At 43.8% G+C, this 26,536-nt stretch overlaps 1 protein-coding gene across 3 annotated transcripts in view; it reads right to left on the bottom strand.

Annotated features, from left to right (window-relative positions):
- Positions 1-1,617: 1,617 nt before the first annotated feature.
- Positions 1,618-26,536, bottom strand: part of UBE2D1 (ubiquitin conjugating enzyme E2 D1) — a 38,829-nt gene continuing 13,910 nt past the window's right edge. Inside the window, exons 2-8 of one of the 3 annotated variants that reach the window (XM_007478332.3) lie at positions 12,566-12,629; positions 12,437-12,468; positions 9,778-9,855; positions 8,256-8,361; positions 5,389-5,482; positions 3,982-4,023; positions 1,618-3,739 (exon numbers count right to left, since the gene is read on the bottom strand). In XM_007478332.3, the coding sequence (XP_007478394.1) occupies positions 3,691-3,739; positions 3,982-4,023; positions 5,389-5,482; positions 8,256-8,361; positions 9,778-9,855; positions 12,437-12,468; positions 12,566-12,629 (465 nt within the window). In that variant the 3' untranslated portion in view covers positions 1,618-3,690. Of the gene's footprint in view, positions 4,024-5,388; positions 5,483-8,255; positions 8,362-9,777; positions 9,856-12,436; positions 12,469-12,565; positions 12,630-26,536 lie in introns of all 3 variants that reach the window. The other 2 variants (XM_007478334.3, XM_007478333.3) reach the window with 2 other exon arrangements.

The raw sequence follows: 26,536 nt of genomic DNA, 5'->3' as shown, positions 1-26,536 counted from the left end.
AAAATGTAGATTCTTGGGGGCAGCTGGGTAGCTCAGTGGATTGAGAGCCAGACCTAGAGATGGGAGGTCCTAGGTTCAAATCTGGCCTCAGACACTTCCCAGCTGTGTGACCCTGGGCAAGTCACTTGACCCCCATTGCCTAGCCCTTACCACTCTTCTGCCTTGGAGCCAATACACAGTATTGACTCCAAGACGCAAGGTCAGGGTTTAAAAAAAAAATGTAGATTCTTCTATCTAGGTTGGTTCTTGGTTGTTTGTGGCTATTAAGCTTACAATTTAAAAAGCTAATATACCAAAAATGTTATATTCATATATACACATAAATATATCCATGTATCCTTTTTAAAAAATTGTCAATAATTTGGGAGTTGTTTTTTTTTAACCCTTAGCTTCCATCTTAGAATCAAAACTATGTATGGTTCCAAGGCAGAAGAGCAATAAAGGCTAGGCAATGGGGGTGAAGTGACTTGCCCAGGGTCACACAGCTGGGAACTGTATGGGATCAGATTTGAGCCTAGGACCTCCCTTCTCTCATTCCACTGAGATACCCAGCTGCCCCCCAGGATGGCGGTTTTTAATGTATTAAGACTCCTTGAACTAAACATATAGTAATTCTTTTCTTAATGATAAAACTCTGTTTTGAAGATAACTAGGAATTTGTAATGTATTGGCAAATTAACTAAGAACCCAACATGTTCAGATTGCATTATGACAAAAATCAAAGAGCCAGTCATTCAGATTTGCCAACATTCAACATTCATTCCCTACGAATAAGACAATGAGGGATTTTGTCCCCCTGGATTAGTTCAGAAACAGTCTAGAGTCAATTGAGCTGACTTAGAACCAAACCCAAATCGCCCAGATTGTCTTGGGCCAAGAGGAAAATTAAGTTTCTCAGCCTCCTGAGTCTTCAAATATAAAATTAAAACACGTCTCCTATTAAAGTCAAGGGTTTGTTCAAGTACAGACAGATCAACGGCTGTAAAGAAGCTTTATTTTCAGGACTAGTTGAGTTATAAGAAGGGGATGAATTTGTTTGAAGACCAGCTCCTTGCTTTCTGCATATTTATGTCCATGGCTTCATCAATGTGGGCACTCGGTACTGCTGGAAAGTCATGGAATTCAGAGGAATACGTTTGATCGTTCCCCATCGTCTCCTCTGCCAGGAAGCATTTGTGACAGAAGGAAAGAGAACCCGGACATTCTATCAGTTACTGCATGAAGCAGCGAGGAATAGAATGCCAACCGCACTAGGAAAAAGCGATCCAGTTGCCCGGAACCTCAATCTTTAGAAGTTATATCCACAGCAACGGGGCCAAAGGTGCCCTCACTCCTCTCCTCATCAGTGATGCTACCCAATATGGATCTCCACCTCAGTCCCGGGGGTTGGGGACCATGGCTTGGGAGTCCAGAACCTGCAGAAATGGCTTAGCCTTTGGGGTCATATCCCTTCTCTTCTACCCTCCCACTTTGAAAGCGGCTGTTTGGGGCCTGATTATCGGACCCATCGTATGCCGCTGCCAGGCTGTAAAGACCTTTACACCTGTCTCCATTAACAGAGAGGTGGGCAGCTGTTTTTCTGTAGGACCCAAAATCACGAAGCAAAGGAAAACACCATTTTGTCAAGTTTCAGAAACTTTAATGCAAGGAAAAAAATGATACTCCATAAATGAATGTCACAAAACAAAAGCTATAAGGATATTCCAGCAAACGAAGTCCTTTACTATTAAAGTCGATTAATTATCCAACCCCAGTGAGGCCAAGAGTTTCTTTCTAGCTACCTCGACGCCGTTTCGAATTCCATGAAAAAGTAGCCCAGAATATAAAGTAACTTTCTGATGACTCTACTATGAATACTCAAAGTATGAGGTGTATTTTTAAACAATCACATTTTAAGTTGCCATTTCACAATTCATTTAAATATTTTACATACATTTATAAAACACATGACATCTCTTCTTTTTTCATAAGCTTATTTGTGCCATAACTTTCTATCAAGAAGATAGCCAATTTAAATTATTTCGTTAAACCCATCACAAATAGGTGTACATTTATAGAACCACTGCAATAATACAGGAGAAATGACTGCGTTAAAGACATTAGGCGGTGAAAACGAAAACAACAATAATAATAGCACCTTGGTGTAGGGGCAATAGCACTAGCCCGAGAATCAGAAGACCTGGGTTCAAATTCTGGCTCTGTCACTTACTGTGTGACCGTGTGCAAGTTATTTATCCTCTCTGAACCTCCATTTCCTCATCTGGCCAAGGGGAGCCCTGCCGCTCGGCCCGCTTCTCCCCATGGGCTTTGTCATGAGGATCAAGTGAGATTCTGTATGCAGTGCTTTCAAAACTGTCACTCACCAGACAAATGTAAGTTAATTACGATCTCTTAAAGTCAAATGATTAGAAAATTGATTTTCTTCAAAGGTTTCATTATGCAATAATGAAAGTTTGACACAAGTCATTTGGGGGCTTTGAAGCAAGCTACTCACAAAAATAGACTCAAACATGCATGATTTTAGTGTCTTCTTAAAACTTCTATAGTAAAAAATTGGTTTAATTCAAAATTGAGAATCCATTTCTAAAATACTATATTAGTAATTCTATGTTAAATATTGAGGATAAAATGAAAGTTAGATCTACGGAACAAACTTATTTTTAAAACATGCACCTGTAGACATCGATTCCGGTTTCCTATCCATTAAACTAGTCCTTGTGTCTACAAGTGCTATCCTCAGGGTCCATCCCACAGGCCTGCCTTAACAGTGAAATCATCTTCCGGAAGAGATTCCTTGGGGTTCTCTGATATACGAAGCGCCTCAACACCAGGATCCACAAGAGTCTGAATTCTGCTCGACAGCCAGAGTTACGGGAGTTCTCTGTTAGCACAATGATTTCCTGGTAAGGGATGCTAATTTCACGTCAGACAAGATTTATACAGGAAATGCAAGAATAACAAATGAAAATTAAATACATGAACTCCGAATAAGGCAACCCTTATTCTCGAAATATTCTCGAGTACTCCTCGTCAACAACTTGCATGCAAAACTATATACAATATTCAGCTCCTTTCTCATAGACCTAGTAATGAGTCTTGTTGTAAAAACAGGCATGACAAGTAGTAGAAAAAGCGTTTTATTTATATGGAAAAAGCTGCAGTCAGATCTGTAAAAGGTCTGTGAGAATAGTATATTGCCCGTATGAAAAAAAATCAAATGTGAATAGCAACAAATAAAAGTTACACGTCGTCCCTACGTAGCAGTGCCATTAGTTCACATTGCAATAAAATTAAGTCAAGTAGGCAACAAAATCAAAACCAAGTGTTTCTCCATAATCGGCATACTGAGAATTACAGTGTAAAAGATCACGGGAGGGAGGTTTCGGAATCTGCAGTCAGTCTACGCAACGTCCTAAGCCAGAGAAGGAGGCGGCAAAGCGATCGTCGGCTTCATTGCCAGCAGTTGTGTTATGTCAATACTGTGCACGGGGAGAGAACGTCTAATGAGCTGACTTACGCGGTAAATAAAATATATTTAGTCTATACAGTAAAAAAATACAAATTATATAGTGAGCTAACAAAGAGGGAAACCTGAATACAGATTTCTAAAACTGACGCCATCTTAGACAAGCACATACAGTGTCGCATGTAAAAACATCGAGTGTCCGCACAAAAGAATTTGGTTGCTTTTCAACTGCACTGTGGATCTTGTAGGCTGAAGACGCAGATGTCCAAGTACCTGAAAAACCATAATAAATGTCTTTTGCAAAGCATACAAAAGGATAAATACTCTCATCACAGTCTTAAGGTTATTTTTGGAAGTTTGTTTTGTCTTGCTCCAGAAACACATTTAGGATGGGTAAAAATCAAAGGGTTTCAGGGTGTACTGAAACAGTAAACGGTGCTCGATTTTACTTCTAATATTGAAAAAACCTAGAATTTACAGTACTCTGGGATAGAGGAAAAAATCTTCAAATTTACATTGCATATTTCTGAGTCCATTCTCTCGCGTGTCTGTTGTATCTGTGGGCAGACAGAAAAGAGGCACAGTGAAAACATGCAGACCCAAGGGTCTCTCCTCAGAGGCTCTACAGGGAAGGACCCGGCAGCCATCCGCCCCGTTCTGGGCGCGTGGCGCGGGCCCATCCTAGGACGGGTCAGCTCGACTCTCCCAAAGCTGGGCGGCTCTCGACTAACTCACTGCAAATCAGGCTAGTCGGACACCGGAAAGAGAGAATAAAGAACTCATCTTCCAGGGAACTCCCCCTACGACGAGGCGCGTGCAAGCCCGGCCCACGGAGGCCAGCTACTGCCTGGAATCTGCCGAGGAGCAGTTCGAGGAACGCCAGCATCCAGGGCAGGGTTCCTGCGGGCCCGGAAAGCACCAAGCGGAAACGTTTCAAAATGGGCGGCTTGGTCTGAGGTTTCAGCTCGGCTTTGTTTTAAAGGCCTGAATTCGGGGGGATTTAACTTTTCCTTTTGGGAAGTCAACCCAAATGTCAGCTCCCCAAATCGGAGAATTTTCAACCTGTAACACCCCACAGATGGAGCGTGCTTACTAAATGCCTGCTGGCTCGAACCTTTTCTAAACGGTAATCAGAGTAAATGGAAGGAAAATACTATTTGTTATATGGAATGGCTCTCTGGGAGGGAGAGAGAGGAATAACTAGGATGATGGAATAGGAAACGGAAGACATCAGTAACAATGGATTGTTAAATTTTATTCATTCATTTGTAAAACCTTTACTTCCTGTCTTAGAATTGATATTGATTCTAAGGCAGAAGAGTGGCAAAAGCAAGGCACGTGGGGCCAAGTGACGTGATTGAGGCCAGGTTTGAACCCAGGCCCTCGAGGACTCTGGGCCTGATGCTCTATCCACTATGCTACCTAGCTTCCCCAAAAGCGTATTCTGAAAAACTGTACCGGGAAGGGCACAAAAGGGGGAACCCTAAGAGGCCTTAGGTCACAGTTGGCAGAGCCGGGCCTAGAGCACAGGTCCTCTGGAACCCACCTCATGCTTTCCTCCTCTATGCCGCAGTGCCTCTCCAGAGAAGACCAATCAATAGGCTTTGCAGGAATCCACCCAACACCAAATTGCTCGTCTTCTCAAGGAGGGGCGAGAGGGAGGGAGACAATGTGGAATTCAACATTTTAAAAAAATGGCTACAAAAATTTTCTTTACATGTAATTAGGAAGTATTTGGCAAAATAAAACTATACTGGGGGGAAAAAGTAATAAGTAGACACAGAAAAGACCAGGGTACCCAAAAGATAAGGGAAAAGTAGTCAAGCCATGAGCAGTCCCTTTCGAGAGTATAATTTAGTTCTTTTAAATACACACATAAAAGCTTTTCTCTGGCCTGGGAGCAAATAGCCGGCAATACTTACTTTTCCTTGTCTGATTTATAGATCTGTGCAATATCGGGTACTAAGGGGTCATCTGGATTGGGATCGCAGAGTAGTGAACATATGGACAACAAAACTGCAAGGAAAGAACACGCCGTCAGACGGGGGCTGCTTCAAAACGGCCCTACAGATTTTGTCTGGCACATTCACACACGAATACCCAAGTGGGGACACAGACCCTATCGGGTAGCTTGGGGCAGCTACTCGTTTATTGGCCGAGATTAGAAACGTTCCGTGGCGTCAGGCCGCCCCAGAACTCCAGCCACTCAGATGGAAGCGGAGGGGACACCGGCTCAGTTCTGGGGGTTGTCAGGCGCTCTTCCCACAAGCCTGGGAGGCAGCCATTCCCGAGGCTTGCCCTGGTCCCGCAGCTCATCTGTGGCCCAGGCGGGACTTCTCCTGGTTCCCTCAAGGGCCTTCCCTCTGGGCATGACTACAGCCATCGACCTTCTGCTGAGGAAGGAGCTGCATCATCTTCAAAATAGGCCAAACCTCCGGAAATCCTTGCAGGAACACACTTTTCTGAATATTGCCGACGATATCCAAAGAAGGAAACAGGAAAAAGAATTCTTCAAAGGGCTGTTTCTGTGGCCCTGAGGGCAGGGACGACCCCCCATTTCCTCTCTAATTCTAGAGGCACCCTGGGATACGCGCCGGGGCCGGTCCCTCGTCCGGCACATGGCGTCGGGCCCCCCCAGGACAGGGGATTCCCTCTGCCAACACAGACCGTAACTCAGCTTCCCACAGCAGCCCGAGGGGCTTGCTGGAGCTACAGACCGCCTAAACTTGGGCAGGATCACCTGTTTGGGCCACAGGTGGGACCCCAGAGAACCATGCACTGTCCAGCTGCTGCCCGTATCCAGGAGGCACGTAATCAGGATTAGCCGCCGTGAAGCCCTCATCCAGAACTTCGGGAGACGGGCCTGCTTTAATCACAGAAAACGAGCCTTTCCCCATCCTCTACATTGGTCCCTTGAACAACAAAAGCCTGTGCCTGAGTCACGGGTCCGAGGGGAAAAGCACTGACCCAAAGCCTCTCCTAACGGGCAGCTGGTGAAATTCAGGGTCAGTGAAGGAATGGAAAGCCTTCCCACGGGAATGAGAACACTACCGGCTTCCCTGGTGACAGGGCTCCAAGAGGACCAGAGACAGACATCATCTCTAGCGCCCCGGGAGGAAGGCAGCAAAAGGAAGGGCCGTTTCTTTTTCTGACAGCGCGACGGAAAGACACTTTTCATCTCCAAGTCCATGAAAACAGTGTGAAATTCTCCCCCCTCTGGCCTTCCTCAACTTCCTCTTTCTGTCCCCAAGTCCACAGCGGGCGAGCCATGACAGGGTGGGAGGAAAAGAGGCCGGTAAAGGTGGCGTGCTGGGACCGAGTCCGCCGCGGCCCCTCGCCCACCGAATGGTACCCAACGGTCAAGAAGCCACCTAACAGAGGAACGCTGCTGGGACGTCACAAGAATGCTTCCTTCACCTCTGGGCCGAGGTCTGGGGGATGCTCTGCTTCCATGATGTTTCAGGGCAAGAGTTTTAGGGTTCAGAAAGAATAAAATATTGAAACGAACAGTGAAATAGGAACATTACAAGAAGGGGAGATGGGGTGGCACGGTCTCCAGCGGTAGGGAAAGCCTCCCCTTGCCTCAAAGGCACCTCGAAAAGCCAATGAAAATGGCAGGCACAAAGCTATCTTGTGGAATCCAAAGGACGAAGCTTCCAGGCCACCGAGGCGCGATCTTCTCGAGAGAAAGCCGGCCGTGTCAGAAGACAGCCTCCTGGCAGGCCGCCATCTCTTGTGTCCGTGTTCGCACGTAGCTATTTCTGTAAAATGAGATGCATCTCGCCACCAATCCAGGAAACGGGGTGTTAACGTCCGTCGGTCTCTGGTAAAGAAGGTGCCGAATCTGCATCGGAAGCCTGTCGCCGTTACCGTTGGTCCAGTAAGGACGGTCGTAAATACTTGAACGTTTTAGACGAGAAAACGAGCCAAGGAGGCAGGGGAAATCTAGGCTGGCCGGTACGGGAAACAGTCGTAGCTGCGTCCCTTTTACATCGCTGTCAGGCAACGACTTAAAAATAGTGATTCGGGGTCCTTTACACGAAAATACAAGGATAACATTTTCTTGGATTTTACAGAAAAAGCCAACCGCAGTCCCTTGGGGGCCGGTCTTCTACCCCAACGCTCCAGGACCTGCCAGGCTAGCCTGAATGACGGGGGGCAAGGACTCCTCCCCACCTCAGAAGGCCACGACGGCCAGTCAGAGAACAGCCAGTATCATTTCCCACGTGTGGCCTAACAGAGTCATCGGCCGGGAAAGAGCTTCCATAAGCGCCGCGTAAACGGTGAAAGGGCGCCTGCTGTCTGATGTTATCGCGGCTGCCAAAGCAGGGCAGGATCATGAGCAGCCCCGGAGATGCCTTTCCAAGCGGGGAGATCCCATCGGTCACTTCGGTGGTGTGGCTTCTGCCCGTCTAGCCAACCCGCTGGGACAGGAATCCGCGATCGCTGCCTGCCAGAGAGGGCCGCTCTGCTTTTACTGAATGGAAGTGTTTCCTCTGTTGATCTGAGTGCTCTGCCTGCCACACCTCTAACTGAAGAGGCGGCTGCCCTCCTGTCGCTTTCCTCCATCAGTCCCCCCGGAGCAGCGGGGAGCTCGCTTCTCCCCTTAGGAGCGCCCGGACTCTTCACAGCACTTGTGTTTTAAAGGCGAGAGCCAGGAGGCCCTATCGGGGAAGCCCAGGCATCCTTCCGACAGCGCTTGTGGCCCCGGGGATGCCCCTCCGCCCCAGCCGCCTCTCAGGCAAGCCCTCCAGCTGGAGAGAAGGCGCTAACCCCTAAATGAAGTTACCTTTTGATACAGTCAGCGCTGGGGACCACTGGGACCTCAGGATATCAAGACAGATACTGCCATTGCTATTTATGTTAGGGTGGTAGATTTTTGTTGTGAAAGCAATCTAAAGAGAAAAAAAGGCTGGTTACTAAAAGGAAAAGCAAACAGCGAAGCAGGACCGCCAAAGCAGCAGCCAACTCACTTGGGGAGAGGCTTTCTCTTACCCAAGAGATCTCGGGGGGAAGAATGTTTGGACTAGGCGGAACCCAGATACCTGCTCTAAATACCCGACTCTCTCCTCGTTTTCTTCTCCCTTTGTCTGGTTGAACCCTTACCTTCTGCCTTAATAACAGTTCCAAGGCAGAAGAACAGTAAGGGTTAGGCAATGGAGGTTAAGTGACTTGCCCAGGGTCACACAGCTAGGGAGTGTACGAGGCCTCTCAACTCCACCCAGCTACCCTTTCTCTTTACTTCTTGTTCCAGTTCCCCTTTCCATGCCTTAGAGTGATCAATATTAATTCTGAATATAGTCGCTAGAGACTAAGAAGACTGAATGGCCAGAGCTTTCGGGTTTGGAGGGAGGGGAGGGTTGAGGTGGTCAGGAACCATGATGGCCTCCATGTGGATGGGAAACGCCCAGTGCAGAAACTTTCCTCTCCTCCCCACAACTATCCATATAATCTTCAATCTTCAGTTCTGAGGCCATCTTTTCGGTGATATCTAAAAGGATCTGCCCCCCCCTTTAAATATAAATCAACGATTTACTGATTGCCCAGGGCAAAATTTTATGGAAAAATGGGAAGAGGGAGACCCCTGGCCCTGAATCTATTTGTCCATCCTGCAGACATACATATGTCATCATTGACTTATGCCTCCAAAACCTCCAGCAACCGAGGCAGTGACCACTCCAAGGCTACAAATATCAAATACGGAAGAAGGGCAAGGCTGATAACCACGGGCCTTCCTCAAAACGATGCTAGGAGGTGCCGCCATCTAAGAATCTGCAAGCCTATTTTACAAACAAGGAAACCGAGGCTTAGAACTTAACTGACCTGTCCAAGGTCACAAAGTTAGTAGCAGATTCAGGGTGAGAATGTTTTCGCAAATATCCCAACTCTAATTTCAGCATTCTTTCCACCATCATAACTCGGCTATTAAACTTTATAATATATATAACATAAACTTTATAATATATATAATATATATAACATAAACTTTATAATATATATATATAATATATAACATAAACTTTATAATATATATAATATATATAACATAAACTTTATAATATATATATAATATATAACATAAACTTTATTATAATATATATAATATATATAACATAAACTTTATAATATAAAGCCTGTTACTACCACTTGGCTGCTGAGGGAATACATCAAACACAGACATGGCTTCTTCCAATGGAGCCCAGGAATCAAACTTGATTGATCTCAAAGGGCTGCTGTCAAAATGCACAAGACTTTGAAATGTCCCAACCCAGGCAATAAGGAAGGGTCATCCCCTGAAAATGCGCGTTTACCTTTGGTGGCTTAAAAGGATAGTCTGTTGGGAAATGTACCGTGAGGAAGAAGACTCCGCCTTGGTATGCGCTGTCCGGCTGAAATAAGAAAGCAGGCCTGTCACCGTGGGATCATCGCTTCTTCCCGGGTACCAAAAACCTGGGGGATTTCCCCCAAGCTTTCAATTTGTCAAAAGGGCTCTGCCTAACCCTCTAGCCAAATCTTAAAAACCTTCCAAAGGGATTTCTTTTTGCAGGTAGAAGGGAAGATTATCCAAATAGCCCCAGACACCATCAACCTCTCTCACAGGACCCAGACAAACAAATCCATCCATGAACACAGATTTGTGCCATACTCATAGAAATGGACGGTGAGGGGAAAAAAGAATGTTCTGCAGTGCTAATCGACTGGAGAAAAAAGACTGGAGTAAATCTTTTCTTTTCATTTTTATAAGACAGCTCTGGTCATTGGTGCGGGGGGACAGAGTAGGACAGGAGAGAAGAATCTCCACCGGACCCTAAAACGGGACGAGGGCCAACAAATCAATAGGACACCCCATTTCAGAGGCAAGGGATGATGGTCCAGAGCCATAAGGGGGACCAGCTCCTGGACAAATGGGTAGAAGCCCAGGTGAAACAGAAGCCCAAGTCTGGACTCCACGACTAGCACACTTCCTACAAGAAAAAGCAGAAATGAAATGGATGCTATCACGTAACCAAACATCCAACGTTGGCCATTTTTATAATGGAACAAATCTGTTTGGCTTCAGAAGTGGGACTGAAAATAAAAACAAAACCACAATTTAACAATAAAATAAGTATCTCTTTCCAGTCTTGTAGGATGGATTCTACACGGTGGTTATCTGGCCTCCTGGACAAATAGTGAAAGTACAAACCTGCCAGGTCATGGCAGTGCCCTCCCCCATCTTTTCGATCATTTAGAATTTACGTAACATTGTCCGTTTTCCTATCAGTTAGAGTCGAGTTTAAAATTTGACAATATCCCTTTAATATGCTTTAAGAATGTTTGCAATGGAGGCAGCGAGGTAGATCAGCGGACTGAACCAGGCCCAGTAACAGGAGGTCCTGGGTTCAAATCTGACCTCAGACACTTCCCAGCTGGGTGACCCTGGGCAAGTCACTTGACCCCCACTGCCTAACCTTTGCCCCTCTTCTACCTTGGAACCAACACATATCAATTCTAAGCTGGAAGGTGAGGGTTTAGAAAAATAAAAGAACATCTGCAACGTGAGTAGAGAAAGGAGCTAAGTCAAGACTTGATAGCAAAGGGCCCTCTAAGCCGCCTCCTGCTTCCATGTAGGACCCTCTATTGGGCTCCTGAGATTGGTGCGTCCCCACCACGCTGCCGTTCTCGCTCATCAAGAGTAATGAAGTGAGCAAAGGTGAGTTTCAGACACGTGACTCGGGGCCGGCCAGAGTTACTGACTGGCACGTAGCACGGACTGACGTCACAAGTCCATACTCTGAATGTTCTGAAGAGGTAAAAATAGCAAACAGAAATGGCCCTTTCGTTCCTGAAAGACCATTTATGGAGAAAATATATTTTATTATTCCTCTAAAAAATAAAACAAAAGGAGCTCCCTAAAAGCGGGCACCGGGGGAAGCCCCAAGGTTCTTGGCTCTCCCATTAAGGAGCTCCAGGCCTCCGGGAACCATGGGATGGGCCTGGAAGAAGCCCAGAATGTCAGAGTTATCCCTGTGACACACCCATTTTACAAACAAGGGAACTGAGACAGAGAGAGGAAGTGAGTTGCTTAAGGTCACACAAATGGGAAGCACAAGAGCTCTCGGGTCTGGTGACTCCCAAGTCCACAGTTCTTTCTACCACCCTTTGCCCTACGTCTTTTCCAGCTCTAACTCTTGGGACTCTGGGACGAATTGGAAATTCATCGGGTGCTAAGTCTTTTAAGTAATTTTAGAGCAACAAGAAAGCTGAATTATTCACAACTGAATAGATTTAGCTCATGAGGGAGAAGAGGAAGGAACCCAGCCAATAGAAGGGGGTGCTAGAGCAGTCCCGCTCCCTCACACAGAACTGAACTGTTTGGGTTTGAATGATCTTCAGACAGAAAGGCCAGGAGAGGAGCCGAGAGTAATAATCACAAGCAGCCTGCCCCAAAACAGCCAGGAATTGGGGTGCAGAAAAATAACTTCGGCCAGATGGGGGGGGGGGGGCGGCAGGAAAAAATGAAATGCCGCATTGCAGACTAGGCGTGGCTGGTCCCACTTGAATTTGTCCTTTTGTCCATTTCCAAGTTAATCAAATCTACGCACAGAGACATAAAGACCTGCACTCGGACTCAGACCACCCACCAAGGAGAAGAAGTACTTACTTTTTTTAGGGGGAAAGGTTAAAAAACCAAACAACCAAACCAATTGTTGGCTCTGAACTGTGGCAATTCATAATAATGCTTCATGATCAGCGATTAGGAGAATCAAAGCGATCCCAGCAATCTGATCAGATTATTTGCTGAGAAATCCAGTGAGCCCCCTAAATCTCTAATTAGCCGTCTTCTGGGTTAATGCCATGGGGAGATGCGGAGGGGAGGGGATGAGGTGGGGGCAGGTGGCCAAGTAACAAGAGAGATCCAAGGAAGGGATGAGAGAGCAGCTGGCTCAGAGGGTTCGGGTTTATCTGCAGGAATCAGAGTATACTTACAGGTCCCATAATAGTTGCTTGCCAGTGGAACACTGAAACAGACAAAGGATTGTTTGAGTCATCAGCAAGTGTTCAGACCGTCAGTACTAAGAGAAGCAAAAATGGAGCGAGCAAAAGAGCAAAGCTTACAGTCATCTCCCACAGGTCCTGCTGAGCAGTGGGCAGGAGGGTCACGCTGCAGATCACTCAATTCCTGTGGCAAAGGAAGAAGATCTGGGGTTAATTTTCGCCTTTTCCCAATCAAACACCCACAATCAGCCTTCCAACAACAGTTCCAATTAGGATTTGGCCCCAACCATCCACCAGGGTCCAGTCCCTGGAAGAGGGCACAGAAGAGACCCCTCAAGAAAGAACTGCCTCCTTTCAAGCAGATGAATGAATAGCTCATTCAGTCCAGATTCGGCAGCTGCTGGGGGTGCAAGACTCCCACCTAGAGCTAGGTTACAAAGACACAAAAACCAAGGCTTTTGCCTTCAAGGAGACTGCAATCTAAATGGGGAAGCCCAAGGGGGAAGACAAAATGCAAATGCTGGACTGAGTAGCATAGTGCCAAGTGCCACACAAAAAGACAGAGAGAGTCAGAGACAATAGAGGGAAAGAATGGAGCCTAAAAAGAATAGGAGCACCTAAATAAACAGAGAAGAGGAGGAAGGGCAAGCCAGAGAAGAATAATTAGTCAAGATCTAAGTTCAAGGAACAATGTCCTGACAATCATTTTAGTTGAAGAACATTCTAATAAGGCAGCATTTCCCATATTTTTTTGTTGTGGAAACAAGAGATGTTAGTCCAAGGGGTCAGGAGGAAGATACAAATAACATGGAGATTAACCAGGGGGTGGAGAAAATTTTCAACAAAAATCAATGAAACGAAGGCCATTTTTATCCTTGCCAAATAGAATACCCCCCCCCCAAAAAAACCACCTCATTATTTAGACCTGAAGTTGGGAGGACCTGGGTTCAAATCTAGCCTCAGATACTTCTTAGCTGTGTGGCCCTGCACAAGTCACTTAACCCCATTTGCCTTGTTCTTCTGTCTTAGACTTGTTACTAAGAGCAAAAGAAAAGATTATAAAAATTCATTATTAAGAAAAAAATGTTAGGGAGCAATATTGCAAGCATAGTTTCCTTACAGAAGCCCTACTATACACATCTCCTGGAAGGCCAGGACCCTGAACAACAGTTTGGGAAATACATAGAAAGAGTGGTAAATACAGATGTCAGGTACGGAGGTGCCAGGTTGTGGTGGGCCTTAAATGCCAAAGCCTAGCATGGGGTTCTGCGGTGCTGGGGACAGAGCTGTCACTTGAGCCAAGATAGCTGCCTCCGGCACCTAGAACTTTCTGAGGCATCATCTACTCTCCTTCTGGCACCCATCAGAGTTGTTAAGACCACGGTCTCTATCATCCCTGGTCCTCTCTCTGGCCTCTTTCCAATCTTCATCCTTTTTGACCTCCCAGAGCATTTCACAATGAAGACCATCCTCTCACCTCTGAGTTTTAAAAACTCTTAGTTCTCCTCTTACCTGTCTGGCCACACTTTCTCAGACACTTTTGCTAGATCTTTATGTGTGTGAACACTCACTAATTGTGGGTGTCCCTCAGCGCACTGTCCTAGGCTCTTGGTACTTTTCCTTCAGTCAGTTAGTTGTGTCCAATTTTCCTTTGTTGATGGAGTTTTCTTGGCAAAGATACTGGCGTAGTTTGCTACTATTCAGATGAGGAACCAAGACGTAAACAATTTGCCCAGGGTCATACAGCTAGTAAGTATCTGTGGATCTGAACTCAGGACTTCTTGACTCTAGGCCCAACGCTCTATCTACTGTGCCGCTTAGCAACCCCTTTCCTTGTACACTGGTACTGCTCCAGCCACCTACTCTATGCACATGATGTCCAAGTCAATCTCCTTCCCTGCTAGACTCCAGACCCATAGTTCTAAGTGGTATCCTTTATCCCTGGTACTCAGCAAATCTCCCCCAAATTCATTCTCCCCTCTCCATCTCTTAACAGCCACAAGTGCTGCCTGTGCACCAGAGCCAAGTGTCATCTTTGTCTACTTCTCCCCAGTCGGCACATTTCATCAGTTTTCTCTCTTCAGTCTCCACACCCATCCCCCTCCTTTCAGTTCTTCCCAAGCGCCTCCAGTCCCCCATCCAGACCACGGTAATGGTCTCCTAAGCCATCTCCCTTTCTCTAGCCTGTCTGTTCTCCAATCAATCCCTCCCTCCCATCTTGATCAAACTCCAATCGGATTATGGCACTCCACTCTGGCCAAAATTCCAATTGCTCTCCACTGCCTCCTGAATCAAATCCAAACATCTTAGCCTTGGATTCACAGGACCAATGATAGAAAGCCGGAAGGGAGCTCAGAAGTCACCTAGTGCAAACCCCTCATTTTACAGAAAGGAAACTAAAATAAGGAGGAGGGATGCCAGCCCGATTGATAGATCAGCTGGAAAAGTAGCGGGGAAGGGAGCAGAATGCTGTGAGTTCTGAGAGAGCTGGCTGGAACTCTGAAACCAACGGAGAGCAGGACGTCACTTCCAACCTGGGAAGTGAGGAGGGAAGGTGGTTTTCTGGAAGCAGAGCCAGGAGCTCACGAGTGAGACCTGTCTTCCTTCTGGGACCCTCAAATACCTTCACTGACACTCAACCATCATCCGTGTGCTTCTCCTCAGGGATCTGTGGGACTCAATTTGGCTTTGAGCCACTTGGTTCATCTCTCTGGATTCCTCTCTCCTATTTACTCTTTTGAACTCCACTTAAGACTTAGCTAAGCGTAAGTGTAGGAAAAGAAGCAGTTGGTGAAGAAAGAGGCCAAGGCGCTGTGGTCTCTGGCTTCGAGACTTTGAGAAGCCAATCTGCAAGGGGGGCATCTTTAGGGCACCCCTTCACCCATCTTCCTTTTTACCCCTCATACCTTTTTGCCATCACCTTCCCCAAATAACCCCAACAAATCCCTTTGAAAGTATATAGACTTTGAGTTTGGGTTTATCTCAGGGATCAAGCAAGGAGATTAAGTTTTTCACGGGGGGTGGGGTGGTGGGGTGCCTTGAGCCCAACTCTCCAAGGCTCAATCTCTGACCAAGGAAGCTACCACTCTTTCTTTGGTAGTTGGTCACAGCAAACCCCTTGGGGGGAGGGGGGAGCTGGCAGTTGATGTCCCCTTGGGAAGTGGGACATTACTAAGGGTTATCTGGTTTCACCGAGACAGTTCTGACCTCAGGGGCTATAACTCTGCTGAGGGAGATACAGTGTCTCTCTTCATCGATTTACCTCCCTCACTTGTCTCCTGTCCTCCATCACTCACATCCCCTGTGTGAAGAGAGCACCTGGCTTACTTCTCCCCCTTTCTGTAATAGAGGAGAGCAAACACTCCTTCCAATCTCTCTTCCCTCTCTCCCTCCTTCCTTTCATCTCCATCACAAAACTAAGGCACAAAGAGGTTATGAGAAACAAGGTTTCTCAGAGAGCAAATAGCAGAGCCAAAATTTGAACCCAGATCATTTAAATCCAAACCCACTGCTCTTTCTCTACATCCCTCTCATTCAAAGCTCTCCAGAATCAGACTCAAATCGCCTTTGGCCACCTCGTTTCACGCCATCCCTTTGCTGTTCTAAGAACATACTCAGAGTTGACATTTTCTATAGTTCTTTCCAAACTAGCTGAAATGTTGCCTTTTCCTCTATGAAGTCTTCCCTGATCCCTGCCAGTGTGACACAGACTTACTTCCTCTGCTTTGAACTCTCAGAATTTTAAAGCTTTCCTGTTCTCTTTGGTATTGTAGTTATTTGAGGACATTTCTTCTCCACTGGATCATAAACATCTTGAAGGAAAAAATCATTATCTTATTCCAATTATGAAAAAAAAGAACTCGTTTTAAAAGCCTGACAAGGATATACATCAACCAACTAAAGTGTTTAAAAGACATGTACAAAGAAAAGCAAAGCCAGGTCACTGAGAACAAATACAAAAGAGTGAGATGGTTCTCTGAAAGATACCAGAATGTTCACAAGATATATCAGAAAACCTCAAGGGCACAGAATGAGCAGAGGCTTGTGGTGAATTCTTTTAGGACCAAAAAAAAGGGGCTCTTTAAAGCAACATCCTCAGATATGGGAAAGATCAAAGATGATAAAGGATCACTGCTTCAGGTAGATGAAATAACACAAGGGAGAGAAAGCCAGACACTGCAGGGTAACAGACACAAAGCTGGAAGAAATAGCTCCCACGTAGGATGAGAGTCTAAACTCAGAAAGACTGCGACAAGCTAGAACTGTGGGCCAAATCAAGTAAGATGGAATTGAATGAAGTCAGACCAGTGGATTTGAGAAAATCAGTTTTGCAAATATAAAATGCCACAGGAAAGGCTCTAGAGTGTCTAATAGGAAAACGATCTGGGGATATTAGTAGATGGCAAGTTCGACCGAAGTTGGTAATGTCATATGAATCCAAGAAAATTAACGCCATCTGAAGAGCTGGCCTAGGAAGAAGTCAGCCTCGCTTGGTTTTTGCCCTCAAAGGAATGTATCTGGTGTACCACATTGTAGAACCGTAGCTTAGGAAGGACAGTGATAATCTGGGAGGGCAAATGCGACGGGGAAACCTTTTTAGAATCATTACCCTTTGGGATGAGTTAAAGGAAATGGGAATATTCAGCCTGAAGACAAGAAGACTTAGGGGGAGGCACCTTGTGTTTGGCTTCAAGTAGTTGAAAAGCTGACAGAGAAGAGTAATGGGTAGAAGCTGAAAGGAAACTTTAAACTTGATGGAGACAGAAATATCTTAATAAGTGCTCTCCCAAAATGGAATTGGCTGTCTTGGGAAATAGAGGCTTCTCCTGGCTGGAAGGCTTTAAGGAATAGTTAGATGACTACTTATTAAGTATATGATATCGAGGGGATTCTCATTTATGGCCTGGTTGAACTAAATAAAATAGACTCTGAGGCTCCTTCTAACTGATATTCAGTGATTCTGTAACCAGGGCAGAATGCACCTGCATTATCAGCCCTATTTCCCTAGACAGAGCTTCAGTAATATAGCCATATTCTCGATCCTTTTGTCCTGATGCCTCCTTTCCCCACCCCCCTCTATGTTTCTTCTATTTTTACATGTAGAGGATCTTCCAGATAAAAAGAACTGGGGCTTCGGAGCTTTAAAAAAGATACAACATGGCAGGTAGTAGAGGAGCTGTTTTCAAGGCTTGAATGGCAATTATGGGCAAAAGAAATTAGGACTGTTCTGGCAGCTCCATAGAAACAAACAATGGAAGATGCAAAAAAAAGTAGATTCAAACTTGAAGGAAACACTTCTCAACAACTGGAACTATGCAGAGTTAATAGACTTCACTGGGAGGGCATGGGCTCTCCATCCTTAAAGTTGGTCTGCAAACAAAGGCTCAATGACCATTTCTAAAAATGTTCTTGGAAGCACTCTTGTTCATGTATGGTTCTGGACTAGATGGTCTCAGAGGCCCCTTCCAATCTCCAACCAGATTCTGTGATTCTAGGATACTTCAATACTTTGTTTGTTTCTCTTTTGTTGACCAAGAAGGATGAGAAGCTCATTACCTTTAGGTTGGTAAAAGCAGAATTGGTTAAAAAAAAAAACAAACCCTGAAACTTAAGAAGAGAATATCTGACTGCCCTTGATTATTTGAAGCCAGTAGGCTCAGCTAAACAATATTTAAACAAATTCTGTGTATGGTTGCTAAGCCACAACTTAGTGATGTCTACAAAACTGCTCAATATGAAATAGAAAATGTTTGCATGAATAAAATAAATGCAGTTAGGATGAGAATGGAGACTGTGGACTAGGAAAAAATCTTTGTATCAAGTAGTTCTGACAAGGACATGATATTCAAGCTATACAAAGAATTAACACAAATCAACAATGGCCAAAGGATCAGAACAATTCACTAGATAAATCACGACGACAATCATGAAAGACTGTTGCACATAACAAATAAGTGAAACACAAATCAAATAATCAAACATGAGATTTCATCTTGTATCCCACAAATTAGCGAAAATGAAAAAGATGGAAATGGATAATATGGAAAAGACTTTTGGAAGAAAGGCACAGTAGCCATATTATTATTGTTGTTGGGGCAGGGCATGACCAATCTGGAATCACGCCGAGTAAGTCAGTAAAATGTCTTCTACCTTTGACTCAGGGATTCTATTTGTAGACAAATATTCCAAGGAGGTCAAAGATAAATAGAATGATAGAAAGTACACCAGATAATCACTGGAGTCCTTTTTTGTGCTAACAAAGAACTGGAAATAAAGCATGTGCGTATCATTTGGAGAGTGGCTAAACAAACTGTGCTATGTGGATACAATGGAATATTATCCTGCAATGAGAAACAATAAACAGGAATAATTCAAGAGAAAGCTGTAAGAGTTACCTGACCTGATATAAAGAAGCAATAATGCAAAAACTATAACAATGTAAAAGAAGAAAATAGTAAGATGAACCTGAACCTCGTTTAATTAGAATGTCCCCAGAGATAAATGTAGAAAACGCACCTCCCTCCCTTCGTTGTGAAGGTGGGAGATGGGTGTGGAAATACCAAAAGTGCTGTCAGACACAGTCGATGGGCTACTTGGGTTTGTTGAACTTTTTTCCTCTCTTACCAGGGAAGATAATGTGAATGGGTGGAGAAGGAAGACATATACACACACCACAAACATACACATATACTGGAAAATTAAAAGGCATCAAGAAAAAAGGCAACAAATGAGTTAAAGATATATCAATTTTCTGGGGGAGAAAAAAAGGGGGAGCAGTCTCTTCAAACTATAGGCCCAAGGAAGCTAGTCTTATAAAATTGTTAGAAAATGTTATTAAAAAAGAAGTGAAAGAGGGCAACGGGGTAGCTCAGTGGCTTGAGTGAGGTCTAGAGACAGGAGGTTCCAGGATCAAATCTGGCCTCAGACACTTCCTAGCTGTGTGACCCTGGGCAAGTCACTTGACCCCCATTGCCTAGCCTTTACCATTCTTCTGCCTTAGAACCAATACATAGTATTGATTCTAAGGTGGAAGGTAAGAATTTTTTAAAAAGAGTGCGAGAGCAAGAGAGCAAGAGTGAGGTGATCACCAGGACACCACCACTGGTAGATACTGCAAAGTAATTTCATGCTCTGGTTTAATAGGGAAAGGTTACTAATCTAGTAGACGTAGCGAATGCAATTAAATCAGCAAAATTCTCCCATAAGAGCCTTGTTAGGCAACTAGGAAGGAGAAAAACCAGGCAGGATGGTTCATTAGATTATAAATAGTTGACTACCCAAAATCAGAGTACTTATCAATGACGGGATAGAGACTATTAGCCTGGAGAGAGGCCTCCGGAGAAGTTGGCCCTGTCTAGTTCTCTTTTGATCACTGGTTTGGACTGAAGGAGATTGGCTTCCCCTAAGCTGGGGGAAATAGCTAATACCTAAGATGACATAACTGGGAACCAGAAATAGATCAGCAGACTGGAACTATGTGAACTGAATCTAATATTAAACTTTGTAGAGTTAAATGTAAAATCTTCTAGGTGGTTTCAAAAATTCCAAGTGCCAAGGCCCAGAATGACACCAACAGGGCCCAATGATCAATTGTTCATGTATAAGTGACATTGAAATGTTACTAACAGGCTCTTGGGTTGCACGAAAGGCATCTGCAAGGAGGTCAGTTGACTATAATTCTGCTGGAGATTTACTACGTGCCACCTCTGGGGCATGGTGTATGTTTAGTTTATGGACAACTTGGGAAAGACACCAACAATCTGGAGCAAGGTCCATAATGGCGATCAGAATAAGGGATGCCCCATGAAGATCAACTGAAGGAAGCAGAACCATTTAGCATGATGAAAAAGGACACTGAAAGGCTGGGGGGAAGCTGGGAGAGCCGGAGGATCCAAACAGTTTTACAGGCTGCAGAGGGCAGGTAAGCCAGCAAGAAGTTCCAGGTTCCATGCAGCTCAGTATGAAAAGCTTTTCAATAATTACAGCTGTCTCAAGTTAGAATGGGCTGCCTTCAAATGTGACTAAATTGCCCATCTTTAGAAGTGCTTGTGCAATCTTATGTCAAAAATAACATTTGAAATTCCTTCAAACTCTGAGACAAGGAAACCCAGAAATAAGGCTAAAGGTAGCATGGATGAAGAACTGAAGTTTAAGTGAGTGCCCTATCCTCCCTGAGAACAAAGTCTACCTTCTTTAAAATAAAAGTGAAAGTCAGGAAAAAGAGCAAACATTAAAAAAGAAGAAAAACCACCTAACCATTGTAAACCTCAAATTTCCTTAGACTTATAAATGTTGGAAATTTCACCATTGGGATATTTCATACTTGGAAAATTTCTTACTGATAGTCTATTGGAATGGGAACCCCATTGGCATGGGAGGTTCCTTCTCTTCCCTTCTTAAGATTACTTTAGGACAGAAACCTGTTGCTGAACAATGGAAAGGACTTTGACCTATGCTTAAGCATAGAACAGGAATTTCTTTGAGTCATGATTGATTTTAGAATTGATACAATGGAGATAGTTGGAATAAATCTCCACCCTATTCAGTCCTAACAGGATTGAGTAAGGGCTGCAGCCTAGATCAAAATTTAATTATTCCAATCTCTACCCTACTCAGGTTAACAGGATTTAGAAAGGGCTGTAGCAAAGGAGCAAAGATTTAATCATTTGAAAATATGACCTTCAACAGACATGTGCAAAAGCCAGAAACCTCTGGGCGGTCCTGGGTTAAGCTAGAGCCTCCATTGGCACAGGGAAATTGATGAACAGTGATTGGTAGATGGGAGAACTGAGGGGAGGAACTTGGATGGTTTCCTAAAAGATAGGAGGGTCTGAAGACTGGAGGAGGGGGGTTGGGTAGTTGGTCGGTGTGGTTCGTGTGGGCTCTGAGAAGCTTGCTCTGAAGGAAGCTGAAGGTGGGGGCCTCTGAGACTGTTTCTCCATTTTGGTCACGTGAGTAATAGGGACTGATCTCTTTTCTTTGCCCCAGCTATCTAAGGGCTTGGGCCTTTTGGCCCAGCCTAAACAGAAGGGGTATTTAAGCCCTATTTCCTTCTCTCCCTTTTCTCTCTCTCTATCTCTAATTACTTCCTCCTATTGTAATTAAACTCCATAAAAGATTGACGGCTGACTTAAGTTTTCATTTAGGAATTACATAGCTGATTCCTTGGCGACCTTAAATTAATATATATCAGTCTTTTAAAGTGATTCCCTTGTAACACCATAGAATATTTTTATGGTGACAAAGAGCAAGGCACAGACACAGAAGACAGTGAAAGCAAAGCAAACACATGCAAAGTCCCAAAGAAAAATATGAATTGGATTCAGATTCTGGAAGAGTTCAAAAAGAACTTCAAAAATCAATTAAGAAAGGCAGAGGCCAAAGGGCGATAAAAGACTGTCTGCCCTTTGATCCAGCCATAGCACTGCTGGGTTTGTACCCCAAAGAGATAATAAGGAAAAAGACTTGTACAAAAATATTCATAGCTGCACTCTTTGTGGTGGCCAAAAATTGGAAAATGAGGGGATGCCCATCAATTGGGAAATGGCTGAACAAATTGTGGCATATGTTGGTGATGGAATACTATTGTGCTAAAAGGAATAATAAAGTGGAGGAATTCCATGGAGATTGGAACAACCTCCAGGAAGTAATGCAGAGTGAGAGGAGCAGAACCAGGAGAACATTGTACACAGAGACTGATACACTGTGGTTCAATCGAATGTAATGGACTTCTTTATTAGTGACAATGCAATGTCTCTGAACAATCTGCAGGGATCTAAAAAACACTATCCACAAGCAGAGGATAAACTATGGGAGTAAAAACACTGAGGAAAACCAACTGCTTGACTACAGGGGTTGAGGGGATACGACTGAGGAGAGACTCTAAATGAACACTCTAATGCAAATACCAATAACATGGAAATGGGTTCGAATCAAGAACACATGTGATACCCAGTGGAATCGCGCATCAGCTATGGGGGGGGGGGAGGGGGGGAGGAAAAGAAAGTGAAAATGATCTTTGTCTCCAGTGAATAATGTTTGGAAATGCTCAAATTAAAAAATAATAATAATAATAAATTAAAGAAAAGAAAAGAGAATCTCAAGAAAAAAAAGGCAGAGGAAAAATGGGGAAGAGAAATTAAACCAATGAAGAAGAAATGAGTCTAATGTAAAAGGAAGCTCATAAGCTGATGGAAGAAAATCAATTCTTAAAAAGTAGAATTGGACAACTAGAAGGTTGTTCTTTATGAAACATCAAGAAACAATAAAAATCAAAAAGAATGAAAAAAGAACAGAAGAAAACATAAAATATCTCATTGAAAAAACTGACCTGGAAAACATATCCAGAAGACACAATTTAAGAATTATTAAAAAAAATTAAAAGCCATGACCAGACTCTGAGAAAATAACTTGTATTTTCTTCAAAGGTCTGTCCAATCAATACTAAGTATTGGTTCCAAGGCAGAAGAGCAGTAAGGACTAGGCCAATAGAGTTAAGGAGTTAAGGGACTTGCCCAGTGTCAAAGCTAAAAAGTCACATCTGAACCCAGGTCCTCTATCCACTGTGTTACCTAACTGTTCTTCTATATCTATTTCTTGAGACTCGGCCATATTTTAAATATATTTTGCTCCAAATTATACACTTTAAAAAACGTTTATGAAATATAGCAGAAACTAACACATTCATTCTTGTCTACATGGCCAGGGAGGCTTGGCCATTGACATCACATTTTTATTTCTGTAAGAGGGAGAAAGGGGTTATTTTTTAAAGGGTTGGACTTGATTATTTAAGAGTTTGGTCGCCAGGAATTTAATTAATTCCAAAGAGATTTTATTTACAATTTATTTACAAAATGTAAAAAGAGTGAAGCAAGAAATCAGAGAGAGGATAAGGTAAGATATCTAGCCTAAACACTAAGTAATTTACTCCCAACCCCTGGCTCAAAACCAGGACTTGGAGAGTTGGTCCTTAGCTGGCCTTGGCAAAGCCAAGGACCTGGGGAAGTCTCTACTGAGGCTAGTCTCTTCAGAAAAATATCCAGGAAAGAGCCAGCTTTTTCACTCACCATTGTGTCAGTCCAGTCAGCAGATCCTTATGCCCCTCTTCACAAGCCTCAACTCAAAAGTATCAAGAATTGAATCCAGCAGAAGTGGAAATCCAAGTTGAACTCCGCTCCAAGAAAATTACCAACTCTGTGTAGCACTCTCTCTTTTATTTTATCTATCTATTTATTCACTCGTTTATTTATTTGTTTTTTTGTTTATTTATTTATTTTTAGCCCTTTCATCTTGGAATCAATACTAGATATTGGTTCCAAGGCAGAAGAGTGGTAAGGGCTAGGCAATGGGGGTTAAGTGACTTTCCCAGGGTCACATAGCTGGGAAGTGTCATGAGGTCACATTTGAACCTAGGACCTCCCATCTCTAGGCCTGGCTCTCAATCCACTGAGCCACCCAGCCACCCCCACCACTCTCTTTTAAAGGCATTTTCTCTTGTGTCACTTCCCCTAATTCCACATCTACCAATCACAGCTGACGCACTGCTCTAGAACTGCCCAGAAGGCAGTTAGTCGATTCTGATTCGTTACCCACTATCACACACGTGGGTCACAGACCTCTTACTTCATGATTAAGTGGGATATTTGCACTTTTGGTGATTAGATCTAAATAGGCAGATCTTCATACTTAACTTTTAAGTACCGTGTTTACACTTTTTGTGATTAACTCTAAAAATAGGCAGGTCTCCATACTTAACTTTTAAGTAGGGTGTTTACACTTATGGGGATTAAAATCTAAAAACAGACATAAATTACAATTTAAATCTTCATAATCAGGGAAGAGCTAAGTACCTTCATTGTTACAATCATGGGAAAGCCAAATCCAATCTTCACATTTCTAAGTAGTGATTAGGAAAAGATGGGCAAAAGTGAGCTCAGTCTGTTTAGGAAAAACATTTTAAAAATAAGTAAATTCATATCACAAGACAAAGGGATAGAAGAAACCTTAAAGGTCATCTAGTCTAATTCCTGCAGCACTGCCCTCTATGAACCTTTTTTACAGGTTAGGAAATAGGTAGGGAATTGAAGTCAATTGTCCAAGGTCACAGAGGCAGAAGGCATTGTTATGGTAGAAAGTACAGAAATAGGAATGAATTTAAGCATAGTAAGAAGTTGGTTTGCAGAGGCTAGCATGCTGGGAACTCTAAGAGAATGGTTCTGGAATTTCTACCATAACAGCTAGGGCTCAAATTCAAATCTTCTGACTCTCAATCCAATTCTGTTATCATAACTTTTCTTCTCTTTCTGTTCTAAAAGCTACCAATTTAATATGCCATATTGTAAAACTGAACTTGTTCATGTTATTTAGAGAGATCTGAAAAATGACTACATCTAATAACGCAGTATAAAGAAGGGGAAACATTTCAGAAGCAAAGTTACAGAATGGGCTCTCTGATACAAAAAGACCTCTCAGGCCTAGAGACGGGAGGTCCTGGGTTCAAATCTGGCCTCAGACACTTCCCAGCTGGGTGACCCTGGGCAAGTCACTTGACCCCCATTGCCTAGCCTTTATCACTCTTTTGCCTTGGAGCCAATACACAGTATTGACTCTAAGACAGAAGGTAAGGGTTTTTTTTTTTTTCAATTAAAAAAGAAGAAAAAGAAGATGACCTGCAAGTCATTATATATATAACACACACACAAGTTTGGGGATTTGGAGAAGAGTCAAATTCAACACGGAAACAGAAGTAATAAAACTTAGTTATCTCTTTATCTAACTTCAGATAAGGGAAACTACATCAATGCTTTCTTATACTTACTACCTCCTTGGACAAGTCATTTAAACTTCCTGGGTCTCAGTTTCCTCATCTGTAAAATGAGAAAGCTGGTCTGGATGGATGCCAACAGGGTTTCTCTCCCAACTCCATTTGAACCAAACTGCCCCTCAATTCACAACTGGAGCTTCATCTTGCACCAACAAAGAATGCAGACTACCTCCATGAGGAAAGGAGGGGGTGACCACTGAATAGTTTCTTGTTTTTTTAAAGCCGCACCTTCCTTATAGAATCGATACTGTGTCTGGGTTCCAAAGCAGAAGAGCAGTAAGGGCTAGGCAATGGGGGTTAAGTGACTTGCCCAGGGTCACACAGCTGGGAAGTATCTGAGGCCAGTTGAAGCCGGGGCCTCCCATCTCTGGGTCTGGCTCTCAGTGCACTGAGCTACTGGCTACCCCACTCTGAAGAGTCTGTAAAGATCTGGCGGTTTTCACCCTTTTTTCTCTTCATTTTCAAGACAAGTAAGCCAAGCCTGGGGATTCGGTAACTAAGGTCAGGAGGTGGGCACTGCCATGACTGCTCCTCTGGAATCATGGATCGGAATTCAATATAAATAATAACTAGTGCTTAGGGTGATTCCTAAATAGTAATACCTAAAGTCGGTAGAGAGCTCTAAGGTTTGCAAGGCGTTTTATGTGTTAACTCACTTGGTGCTCGCCACTACCTGGTAATGTAGATGCCATCAGGATTCCCTGTTATAGAGGTAAGGAATCTGGTCCCACACCTGAGGCAGAAATCTAACTCTTATCTGCCTGAATTCAACACCCTACCTAACCTACTGGGCTAACTAGGGGCCTTAAAGTCTTTCAAATGGGATTATTACTGTATAAGTGAATTGTTCTCCGGGTTCTACTCAATTCACTCTGCAGCATTTCAGACCAATCTCAGGCTTTCTCTGAATCCATCTCCTCCCTCATCTTTTACCCCACGAGGACGTTCCATGACATTAAAACTTGGGGGTTATCTATCATTTTAATTTTGCAGGGTGCTTTACAAATACAATCTGAGGAAACTGAGGCAGACAGGCTAAGTGACTTGTCCAGGGTGGCACAGCTAGTAGCTAACTGAGGCTAGATTTGAAATCAGATGTTCCTGACTTCAGTCCCAGTGCTCTCTCCATGCACTGGCTCATCTCGCTGTTTCCAATATATTGCACCGTAACGTGAACACCAATTCCCAATGGCCAGCCGTCCCTTTCTGGTTCCCAATTCTTTACTACAAGAGCTGCTCTAAATGGTGCTGTCCATTTGAATTCTTTT

Source organism: Monodelphis domestica, chromosome 1 (assembly GCF_027887165.1).
Source record: "Monodelphis domestica isolate mMonDom1 chromosome 1, mMonDom1.pri, whole genome shotgun sequence".
NCBI lineage: Eukaryota > Metazoa > Chordata > Mammalia > Didelphimorphia > Didelphidae > Monodelphis > Monodelphis domestica.
The sequence above is the reverse complement of the archived record's forward strand: the minus strand, read 5'-3'. Positions and strand labels throughout refer to the sequence as shown.